Source organism: Primulina eburnea, chromosome 7 (assembly GCF_022965805.1).
Source record: "Primulina eburnea isolate SZY01 chromosome 7, ASM2296580v1, whole genome shotgun sequence".
NCBI lineage: Eukaryota > Viridiplantae > Streptophyta > Magnoliopsida > Lamiales > Gesneriaceae > Primulina > Primulina eburnea.
In genome coordinates, this window is record NC_133107.1 from 16,531,744 (window position 1) to 16,544,113 (window position 12,370).

At 36.7% G+C, this 12,370-nt stretch overlaps 1 protein-coding gene and 2 long non-coding RNA genes across 3 annotated transcripts; all 3 read left to right on the forward strand.

The window, feature by feature from the left end:
- Positions 1–4,507: 4,507 nt before the first annotated feature.
- LOC140836184 (uncharacterized) lies at positions 4,508–5,899 on the forward strand. The gene is made up of 3 exons (XR_012119009.1): positions 4,508–4,569; positions 4,689–4,732; positions 5,775–5,899. It is a non-coding gene; the product is annotated as an uncharacterized lncRNA (long non-coding RNA).
- Positions 5,900–6,595: 696 nt separating this feature from the next.
- On the forward strand, positions 6,596–9,388 carry LOC140835731 (uncharacterized). The gene is made up of 6 exons (XM_073201138.1): positions 6,596–6,677; positions 7,213–7,328; positions 7,431–7,704; positions 8,269–8,393; positions 8,630–8,978; positions 9,126–9,388. Exons 1-6 carry the CDS (start codon positions 6,596–6,598, stop codon positions 9,386–9,388), a joined length of 1,209 nt encoding a protein of 402 aa, XP_073057239.1.
- A 1,573-nt stretch (positions 9,389–10,961) lies between these two features.
- On the forward strand, positions 10,962–11,878 carry LOC140836236 (uncharacterized). The gene is made up of 3 exons (XR_012119045.1): positions 10,962–11,085; positions 11,205–11,248; positions 11,793–11,878. It is a non-coding gene; the product is annotated as an uncharacterized lncRNA (long non-coding RNA).
- The last annotated feature ends 492 nt before the right edge of the window (positions 11,879–12,370 follow it).

Here is a 12,370-nt window from a genome sequence, read left to right on the forward strand (position 1 = left end):
GCCCCCTTGGCTGCTGTCAACTTCCAGATCGCGCGAGAGGAGTCCCTGCTGCATGGGACTCCTCCAAGGCTACGCACCAGGGGTCCTAGCCATGATAGGAACCTTCCTGACCCTGAACCTCGTCTAGACCTAGCCCCACTCGAGACCTGGTCGAGCCCTTTTGCCCCATGCTTGGTGGTCGAGCTACATGAACCACCACCAATCACATAAACTTACGGTTCTTTTCCTTGTATGTTTCCTACGGTTACAGCATGTTCTTATTCACGTTTGTAGTTATTTGGTGAGTTTCTAGGACTCTCTATAACATGTAAAAATATCCCTTTTTAATTCCTAATCATGGCAGCCCCTTACTCCATACAAATACTTGATTTTGGAATCAAAAATTCAAGTTTTAAAACTCATGCACCTTAAATTTCGAAAATAAACAACATGCTACTTGTTCTTTGTACAAAACATGAATAAAATCATAATATGGTGTGATGATGAGTAAAAGGAGAATATGGCGTGCCTTTACATATTTAACGCACGAAAAACCGTTGACGATTACGAAGAACGGGGACGACAACCTTGGCTAGAAGTTCCTTGAAGCCTTCAAACTTTTTCCTCTAAAATTTTGATGTGTGTGTGTCGTGTATGAGGAGTTTTGGTGTGCCAAAATTCTGAAAAAGTGGCCGTGTGCTTTATGTGAAGGGTTTGGGGTGAATTACATAATTTATACTAATTAATTCCTTAATTAAGCTTAAGCCCATTAAGCCTCCAAATTAGGCCCACTAGTGATTGATTAGGAATTAATTAAAATATTATATTAGTTTTGTTAAAAATAGTTTGTGAATTTAATAGCCGGGTTTCCCAAAAGTTCGCATTTTTGATGAAAAACCAACAAGATAAAAATTAAGTCCCGGCGTACAAAATCACCTCAAAACTCCTTATTTTCAAAAATAATAAAAACATCACCTTTAGTTTAAATAATTAAAAATAAATATTAATAAAAACATTTTCTATTTTTTTCAGACCTCGGTCTCCGTTCCTCGATCGCAACTCGAATAACCTTTAAAAATACCTTTTAATGCAACAATGTAGAAAAATATATTTTAAAATGCAAATATGCACAACATAATTAATTCATGCAATTTAAACATTTAATTAAAATACAAAAAATTTAATAACTCAAATGCATGTGGTTCGCGTGGACCTTAAAATTTTTGGGGCGTTACACACACCATACACCAAGCACACACAGACCGGGAAAGACCATCTGGAATACAACAACTGGACGGTCAGTTAGACTGATCCAAGTCTGGATTCCTAAAGGACTAATCAACTTTGGACCCAAATAGAAAAAGGGTACCAGAATCTTATCTTGTGTGTGATTGCAGGTAACAGGTACAAGAATTGAATCTATATGGTACTTGGATAGTGGATGTTCACGCCACATGACAGGAGATTCAAAATTATTATCTCAACTGATTAAGTACACTGGACCAAACACCAGTTTTGGAGATAATTCTAAAGGTAAAACTGTGGGTAAGGGTAAGTTAATCCATGGTAACTTCACCATTAATGACGTATTATTAGTTGAGAATCTCAAGTATAATCTGATCAGCATCAGTCAATTATGCGATAATGGATTCTCAGTTCCGTTTGAAAAACATTCTTGTTCAGTCAAAAGCTCAACTGAAGAGATCATCCTAACTGGAAAAAGATGTGGAAACACTTATAAAGTCAGCTGGAATGATCAACCTTATGCACCAGTATGTTTTATTGCTTCAAAATCCTCTAAAAACTTGTTGTGGCATAAGAGATTTAACCACCTGAACTTCAAGTCTATTGCATATTTGAGTAACCACGATCTTGTTACTGGATTGCCCAAAATGGATTTTATCAAAGACAAAATTTGCTCAGCATGTCAGTTTGGTAAACAAATCAAATATTCTTTTAAGAACAAAGGTCGTAAATCTTCTTCCCGATGCTTAGAGCTGTTACATATGGATCTATTTGGTCCAATACCAGTCATGAGCTTAGGGGGAATGAAATACACCTTGGTGGTTGTAGATGACATTTCAAGATTCACTTGGGTTATATTTCTCAAGTCCAAAGACCAAACTGCTGCTCAACTGATTAAGCTTTTCAAAAGATTATTAAATGAAAAATCAGTTGGAACTGACAGAATCAGATCCGATCGAGGAACTGAATTTATCAATCAAATTCTTTCAAATTATTTAGAGAATACCGGAATCAAGCATGAGCTTTCAGCAGCTAGAACTCCTCAACAAAATGGTGTAGCTGAAAGGAGAAATCGGACCCTCAAAGAGGCTGCTAGAACAATGCTTGCTGATTCTAGTATTTCTCAAAGGTTTTGGGCAGAGGCAGTGAACACTGCGTGTTACACTCAAAACAGATCAATGATTAATAAGAATCATATGAAAACACCTTATGAGATCTGGCATGGAAGAAAAAGTGTGGTTTCCTACTTCAAAATATTCGGCTGCAGATGTTTTATACTTGTCAGTGGTAAAACTCATTTAAAAGACTTTGATGCTAAATCTGCAGAAGGAATATTTCTTTGTTATTCTTCAGTGAGTAGAGTTTATAGGGTCTTCAACAAAAATACTTTAAATGTTGAGGAATCTATCCATGTTGTTTTTGATGAAACTGTACTAACTGATAAGACAACTGATCAAGTTGAGCTAGCTGATAGATTTACAGATATAAGCTTGGATGATGATGATGAAGAAGACATCCATATCAATCAAAGCAACCTCCAAACACCTGAATCAGAAGTATTAGATCAACCAGCTGAACCAGAAGATGTTCCTAACGATCAGTTGATAAGACAACCAAATGACATTCAGTTACCAACTGAAACTGAAAACGTTCAGTTACCCACAGAAGCAATTGCTGATATAGAAACAACAAATGCTGAACTCAGATGGAAGAAATCGCACCCTCCAGAGTTGGTAATAGGTAATCCATCTGATCCAGTAAGAACAAGAAATCAGATGCTCAATCTATTCATTCATTCAGCTTTCGTATAACAACTAGAACCCAAGAAGACTGATGAAGCTCTTGCTAATCCAAACTAGATAAATGCAATGCAAGAGGAGCTAAATCAGTTTATCCATAACAATGTCTGGAACTTAGTTCCAAGGCCAATTTCAAAAACTGTTATAGGTACAAAATTGGTGTACAGGAAGAAACTGAACGAAGATGGTTCAGTTGTGCGCAACAAAGCAAGGCTAGTAGCACAAGGATATAGGCAAGAAGAAAGAATTGATTACGATGAAACATATGCACCAGTTGCAAGACTGGAGGCAATCAGAATATTCCTTGCATATGCTTCATTCAAAAACTTCAAAGTCTATCAAATGGATGTAAAGAGTGCATTTCTGAATGGCCAGTTGCAGGAAGAAGTCTACGTTGAACAAACTCCAGGTTTTATCAATCATCACCTCCCTGATCATGTCTACCATTTTAACAAAGCCTTATATGGTCTTAAACAAGCTCCAAGAGCTTGATATGAAACTCTTTCAAAATTTCTAACTGATCACGATTTTTTTGTTGGATTAGTTGATAAGACATTGTTCAAATTTTCCATGAATGATCATATTCTACTCGTTCAAATTTATGTTGATGATATTATTTTCGAGTCAACTAACCCCAAATTATGCGAGAAGTTTGCTAAGTTAATGCAGGAGAAATTTGAAATGAGCATGATGGGTGAACTGACATTCTTTCTTGGATTACAAGTGAAGCAACTGGAGTCGGGCACTTTCATTAGTCAAAATATATACACGAAGGAACTACTGAAGAAGTTTGGAATGGAATCATGTTCAGCTGCAAGTACTCCCATGAGCTCATCAGTAAAACTGGACACTGATCAAGGGGGAATATCAATTGAGACGACATTTTACAGAGGTTTAATAGGTTCATTATTGTACCTAACTGCTAGTCGTCCTGATATTGTATTTGCTGTATGCATGTGTGCTAGATTTCAAGCAAATCCTATGCAATCACATTTTGCATCTGCAAAGCGTATTTTGAAATATCTTAAGGGCACACAAAATGTTGGGTTATGGTATTCTAAAGATTCATCTTTCAATTTAGTTGGATATTCAGATGCAGATTATGCAGGATGTAAGCTTAATCGTAAAAGTACTAGTGGATCATGTCAGTTTCTAGGGGACAGACTGATCTCCTGGTTCAGCAAGAAGCAAACATCTATAGAAACTTCCACAACTGAAGCAGAATATCTTGCTGCTGGAAGCTGCTGTGCTCAACTGCTCTGGATTCAGCAACAACTGAGAGATTATGGCATTGATGCTAAAGAATCGCCAATATTTTGTGATAATACAAGTACAATTGCCATTACCTATAATCCAGTTCTTCACTTCAGAACCAAGCACATAGATGTCAGACATCACTTCATCAGAGATCATGCCCTGAATGGTTACTGGTTATGGATATGTTTATTGGAATGCCTCATTCTGTCCGAAACACATTTTTAACTTCCAAGTTCAAGGATTCTAGTAGAAATTTTAGTGTCTCCTACCTTATACTTCAAGCTTCAAGGTAAGAACTTTTATATTTTTAAATTGGAAAGGTTTTGAGTGATGAAGGGTTAAGTCTAATTATTAATTCCTTGGATTAATGGTAATGATTTAAGGAAATAATTATGATTTTTGTTGTAGGAATCATTCAAAGAACATCATAGCAACCAAAGTGCTTGTGGGTAGTAAGTAGAAACTTCTCCTCGAGCTCACATGATGAATATATGTATATAAGCCATGTTTATTGATAATTAGCTCCTTTCATTTGTATATATTTGATCTATATATTGTTATATGTTCATTGTTCAAAGATTTTCATTGAATTCATTGATCAAGGAGCTAATACACCATTGTGCCTACCAAGTGTTTGTATAAATGCCTCAATAAGAGTTCCTATGATTAAAGCCAAGGAATGATAGTAATTCATGCATGTCATTGGCCAATCACATGATTATGAGTATCTCTCACAGTTTTGATATATTTATATATCAAAGAGATACTATCCACAGGTCACAGGTCATAGACTATCATTTCCTTTCCTTTCACTCATGCCATGAGATACTATCCATATTGCCTTCATTATGTAATGTTCATTGAAGATAGTATCGCTCTACTTTCATTGCCATTGCTATAGCCACGTTTTAAGCCAAAGTTATATATATGTAATTGCTATGTATATCTTTCTACTTATTGAGTTTATTCTCATTCCAGTTATGTCATGTGATGCAGGTGATAAAAAGAAATGAAACAGATTGTTCGTGGCGGAAGAAGTCATATAGAATGCCATGGGAAAGACTTGTTATCATGTCACTTTTATTTGGGATACAATGAACATGAGAAGTTTAAAATATCATGTAGTTTGTTAAATGAATGAGGGGAAAAACAAGTTAGTATGTTGGCTTGTGGTTATGAGTTGAATGCTATTTTGTGAACGATCATGTATATTAGTATGGATAATGTTTATTATGTAAAGGATATATTGTTCTTTCCCTTTTAAATGTTAAGGCTTCCACATACGTTAATTAGTTAATTAAAATGTCATGGCAGTGGGTTTTTTCAATTGGTATCAGAGCGAAAGTTCTTGGACCGTATATGACTTCTTCGACCTAGGACAATCCGGTATGTTTTCGATCATGCGTCTATTGATTTTAACATTGAGAGTTGATCATATTCCATTGTTATTGATGTATTTTCTTCTTATCTATGTTAAAGTGAGATTATGTGTAGGAAATGCCTCCTAAACGAAAGGTTACTGAAGGGGATGATAGGACCCTTACCACTGATATGACTACCAATGTTGTAGACGAATTCAGTAAATTAATACAAGAACAGGCGAAAGTTCATGGTGAACAAATTCAACAGTTGTTGAGCCTGCATACCTCAACCCAGGGTCATGGTCAAGGAAGAGGACATAGTAGAGTGGAAAGCACCAAAGGTAGTTCTTATGAAGTATTCAGGCGAGCGAACCCTCCCGAATTTGTTGGTGGTGCTGATCCACTCGTAGCTCTTGAATGGGTTAAATCATTGGAGGCTATATTCGATTATCTGAAGTTCACTGATCGAGATAGAGTGAGATGTTCTGTGTTTATGCTAGTGAAAGCTGCTCGCATCTGGTGGGAAGCTATGAAAGTGACTGTCAATGTTCGCGAGTTAAAATGAGACGAGTTTAAAGAGTTATTTTTTGCCAAGAACTTTTCAAGAGAAGTTAAAGCAAAGAAAGTTAAGGAATTTCTTGCATTGAGCCAATATTCCTTGTCTCTTGCTGAATATATATTGAAATTTGAAGAAGGATGCGTGTTTGTGCCATTTATTGCTGAAAATGATAAAGACAAAGGAGAACACTTCCTTCGTGGGTTGAAACCGGAAATTCGAAGGGATGTGCATATGGCAAAAGTGATCACCTTTCAAGACATTGTGGAAAGAGCCTTACTTGTCGAGCACAATGAACAGGAAATTGAAAAGGAGCAGCATTAAGAAGACAAGATTTTCAAACTAGAGGGCAAGGTGCAAGTGCTAGTACTCGAGGTGGTTACAAAAGAAAAGGCAAAATGGAGCAACGCAATAAACCTTCCGTGCCTTCTTCAGATGTGGAGCGATCGTTATGCCCTAAGTGTGGCAAGCCACACAAAGGTGAGTGTCTGGTTGGAAGTGTCCGATGTTATAGGTGCAAAGAAATGGGGCATACCGCACAAAAATGTCCTCTCTCCTCTGATAAAGGAAAAGTTCAAGGAAGAATCTTTACGATGACAAAAGAAGAAGCAAATCCTGATTCTTCAGTCATATCATTCCTTTATGTCTGAAGTATTTATGCACTCCTTATCTCGCGAGCCTACTATCATGCCTTTACAATTCAATATTATGTTGCCTTCTGGTGATGAAATTTGTCCTAAAATTATTCTTAAGGCATGTCCAGTACAGATAGGTTCGAGATTGTTGTATGCTGATTTTATTGTAATTCCGATGGTTGCTTTCGATGTTATTTTGGGTATGGATTGGTTATACGCTTATCGTGCCGTGATTGACTGTGTGTAAAAGACCGTGAAGTTTTTAACTTGTGATTATGATAGTGATGAATTTGTTGGGCTAGGTTCATCGCTCAATATTCCCCTTGTTTCTTGTCTACAAGCTACAAAATTATTGAATAAGGGCTGTACTTGTTTTTTAGCCTTAGTATCAGATGTGAATAGGGACAGTAATGTGCAAAATAAAAATATTGATGTAGTTCAGGAGCATCCTGATGTATTTGCTGATGATGTGCCTGGCTTACCTACTGATCGAGAGGTAGAGTTTGTTATTGAATTGAGTCCAGGTACAACCCCAATTTCTAAAGCTCAGTATAGAATGGCTCCAACTGAAATGAAAGAATTGAAGAATCAATTACAGGAGCTATTAGATAAAGGTTTTATTCTTCCTAGTTCGTCGCCATGGGGAGCTCCGATTTTGTTCGTGAAAAATAAGGATGGATCATTGAGGTTATGCATTGATTATCGAGAACTCAACAAGGTAACTATTAAAAAGAAATATCCTTTACCTCGAATCGATGATCTTTTTGATCAATTGCAAGGGGCCACCGTGTTTTCAAAAATCGATCTTCGATCCGGATATCATCAATTGAAAGTAAAAACGGAGGACATACCAAAGCTGCTTTTAGAACGAGGTATGTCCATTATGAATTTTTGGTGATGTCGTTTGGATTAAATAATGCTCCTTCAGTGTTTATGCATTTGATGAATCGTGTCTTTAAGCCGTATTTGGATGCTTTTGTGATTGTATTTATTGACGACATTTTGATATATTCTAAGACATGAGAAGTTCATAGTGAGCATTTGAGGATCGTGTTACAGGCATTGAGGGAGAAGCAATTATACGCGAAGTTAAAGAAATGTGAGTTTTGGTTAGAGCAAGTGGCGTTTTTGGGCCATATTGTGTCAAAAGAAGGAATAACAGTTGATCCATCCAAGATTGAATATATTAAGCAATGGTCCATTCCAAAGACCGTTTCAGAGGTACGGAGTTTTCTTGGTTTGGCAGGGTATTACAGACGATTCATAGCAGACTTCTCGAAAATAGCATTGCCATTGACAAGCTTGACACGAAAGGCTATCAAAATTTGAATGGACCATAGAATGCCAACAAGCATTCCACACTCTGAAAGATAAGTTAACCTCTGCCCCTATATTAGTACATCCTTATGGTACTGAGGATTTTGTTGTGTATACAGATGCTTCAAAGCAGTGGTTAGGTGTTGTGTTGATGCAACGTGGGAAAGTGATTGCTTATGTTTCTCGTCAGCTAAAAGAATATGAGAAGAATTATCCCACGCATGATTTGGAGTTGGCGGCTGTGGTATTCTCCTTAAAGATTTGGCGACATTATTTATATGGTGAGAAATGTGAAATTTTTACAGATCATAAAAGTTTGAGTTATTTGTTTTCACAGAAAGAATTGAATATGAGGCAGCGGAGGTGGTTGGAACTGGTAAAAGACTATGATTGCACCATTAGCTATCATCCTGGAAAAGCTAATGTCTTTCAGATGCTTTAAGCCGTAAATACAGTTATTTATTGGGTTCAATGATTCAGAAACCATTATTACTCGATTTGCAAAGGAACGAAATAACTCTGGTATCTCCAGGTACAGTAGATCAGTTATCTGCACTAGTTCTTCGCTCTACTTTGATTGATCGCATTATAAAGGAGCAACAATTGGATATTAAGTTATTAGAGTTGAAGAATAAAAATGATTTAACAGGAGTTTCTGAATTTTGTTTGAATCGTGATGGTTTATTGACCTTTCGAGGTAGAATTTGTGTTCCTAGGGGTGATGACATTCGGAAAGATATACTTATTGGAGCTCATTCAACGCCTTATTCAGTTCATCCTTGCAGTACCAAAATGTATCAAGATCTTCGACGTCTTTATTGGTTGCCAGGTATGAAGAAAGATATCATGTTATTTATTTCTGAATGTCTAACCTGTCAGCAGGTTAAGATTGAACATCAAAGACCTGCTGGAACTTTGCAATATCTCCCAATACCTTAGTGGAAATGGGAGCATATCACCATGAAATTCGTAACAGGACTTCCAAGAACACCAAATGGTTACAACTCCATCTGGGTGATTGTTGACAGGTTAACTAAGTCGGATCATTTTCTTCCGGTCAAAACGAAGATTACAATGAACCAGTATACTGAAGTCTATGTAGCTCAGATTGTAAGACTTCATGGAATCTCTGTATCAATTGTATCTGATCGTGACACGAGGTTTACTTCTGAATTCTGGAAAAGTTTGCATAGAGCCTTGGGCACCAAGTTGGCTTTTAGCACAGCATATCATCCTTAGAGTGATGGGCAGTCAGAGAGGGTGATTAAAATTCTTGAAGATATGTTACGAGCCTGCACGATTGATTTCATGGGAAGTTGGGATTCTAAGTTTCCTTTGGTGGAATTCACGTATAACAACAACTACCAGTCTTCAATCGGCATGGCACCCTACGAGGTTTTATATGGAAGAAAGTGTCGATCTCCTTTATATTGGGAAGAGGTAGGTGAAAGGAAGACTTTGGGCCCATAATTGGTTCACAAACAGCAGATGTTTTGGCAGTGATCCAAGAAAGAATAAGGACCGCTCAGTCTCGACAGAAGAGTTATGCCGATGTTCGTCGATAGCCTTTAACATTCGAGGTAGGTGACCATGTTTTTATTAAAATAGCTCCTTTTAAGGGAGTGATGCGTTTTGGCAAGAAAGGTAAATTAAGTCCTCGATATATTGGGTCGTTTGAAATTCTTGACAAGATTGGAAACCGAGCCTATCGTCTTGCATTGCCACCAGACTTGGATCGAATGCACAATGTCTTTCATGTGTCTATGCTACGCAAATATCTTCCCTCATGTTCTTCGACATTAATCATTAGATCTTTTACTAACCTAACATACGAAGAAGTACCGGTTTAAATTCTTGATCGCAAGGTAAAAGTATTAAGAAACAAAGAGATTGGTATAGTAAAAGTTCTATGGCGGAATCATATGATTGAAGAGGCAACTAAGGAACCTGATGAGGAAATGAAACATCGTTATCCCAATTTATTCAACGGTAAGAAAATTTTGGGGACGAAATTTTTATAAGGAGGGGAGATTGTAATAGCTCAACCTTTTATCATGTTAATCCTTATGGTTTATTGTTGTTATGATCATGCTTTATGATTTACTGGTAGAGATTATGTTGAATGGTTACTGGTTATGGATATGTTTATTGGAATGGTTATTGTTTTGGTATTATGTTCATAGTTGGTGATGATTATGGAAATGAATGGGTAGAATAGAAAGTTGATCTTGAGCCAAATAGGAAATGGAAGTGCAGAAATGATATGAAAATTGTTGCAGTAGTTGTGGTTTTTAGCATAATGTCTTGTATATTGATCCAATTGATGTGAGGCCACTTCCATTAGAAAGATAAGATTTATGGCTATAACTTTCTTTTTTTGAGTTTTGTTTAAATCGTTAGGGGAGACGAGCCAAAAGTGGCCCGAAGTGTGTCGTGTGTTTCGTTGTTCTTGCACTGACACATGTAGGTAGAATGGGCATAACTTTTTACTCAGACCTCCAAATAACCCGAAACTAGTGTGAGATTTAAGAAAACACATAGGGCTACAACTTTCATGTTGTCCACTTTTGCAAATTCGGAAGTGAAAAATGTGTTTTGGACAGAATGAGGCGCGCCACCACGCCAGAACTCGCGCCATGGCGCGCGGGGTGCTGAAGTTTTTATTTTTGGGCAGTAGGGGGCGCGCATATGCGCCGGAAATGTCGCGCATATGCTCCTAGCAGGCTGCTAAAAATTTCCAAAACATGTTTTTGAGGGAATGAAGGCTTATATATGTCTTTTCAAGATGCTTCTCCACATTTCTCTCTTCCCCCATTATTTTCCTACGGTTCAAGCTCCTTTCTCTTCAAGGTTTTCTTTCTTTCAATTCTCCACTCCAAGTTCAAGGATTCTAGTAGAAATTTTAGTGTCTCCTACCTTATACTTCAAGCTTCAAGGTAAGAACTTTTATATTTTTAAATTGGAAAGGTTTTGAGTGATGAAGGGTTAAGTCTAATTATTAATTCCTTGGATTAATGGTAATGATTTAAGGAAATAATTATGATTTTTGTTGTAGGAATCATTCAAAGAACATCATAGCAACCAAAGTGCTTGTGGGTAGTAAGTAGAAACTTCTCCTCGAGCTCACATGATGAATATATGTATATAAGCCATGTTTATTGATAATTAGCTCCTTTCATTTGTATATATTTGATCTATATATTGTTATATGTTCATTGTTCAAAGATTTTCATTGAATTCATTGATCAAGGAGATAATACACCATTGTGCCTACCAAGTGTTTGTATAAATGCCTCAATAAGAGTTCATATGATTAAAGCCAAGGAATGATAGTAATTCATGCATGTCATTGGCCAATCACATGATTATGAGTATCTCTCACAGTTTTGATATATTTATATATCAAAGAGATACTATCCACAGGTCACAGGTCATATACTATCATTTCCTTTCCTTTCACCCATGCCATGAGATACTATCCATATTGCCTTGATTATGTAATGTTCATTGAAGATAGTATCGCTCTACTTTCATTGCCATTGCTATAGCCACGTTTTAAGCCAAAGTTATATATATGTAATTGCTATGTATATCTTTTGACTTATTGAGTTTATTCTCATTCCAGTTATGTCATGTGATGCAGGTGATAAAAAGAAATGAAACAGATTGGTCGAGGCGGAAGAAGTCATATAGAATGCCATGGGAAAGATTTGTTATCATGTCACTTTTATTTGGGATACAATGAACATGAGAAGTTTTAAAATATCATGTAGTTTGTTAAATGAATGAGGGGAAAAACAAGTTAGTATGTTGGCTTGTGGTTATGAGTTGAATGATATTTTGTGAACGATCATGTATATTAGTATGGATAATGTTTATTATGTAAAGGATATATTGTTCTTTCCCTTTTAAATGTTAAGGCTTCCGCATACGTTAATTAGATAATTAAAATGTCATGGGAGTGGGTTGTTTCAGATATCTTGACTCGTAGGTGAGCGGTGAATCCCCGACTACAATGCTTTGACTATTATGTGTATCAAAACTACACCCAACTTGGCCACCTGATGACTCTCAAATGAGTAGGTAAATGGATCAGATTGCATGCTAGTACGTAGAGCCTCCATGTTGTCTCGACTCAGAAGAATATTGGTGTACAACTATAATAGCTGACTATTCAACTCAATAAGTGATAAGAAATTGGAAATCCTAAGGAAGAGTTGT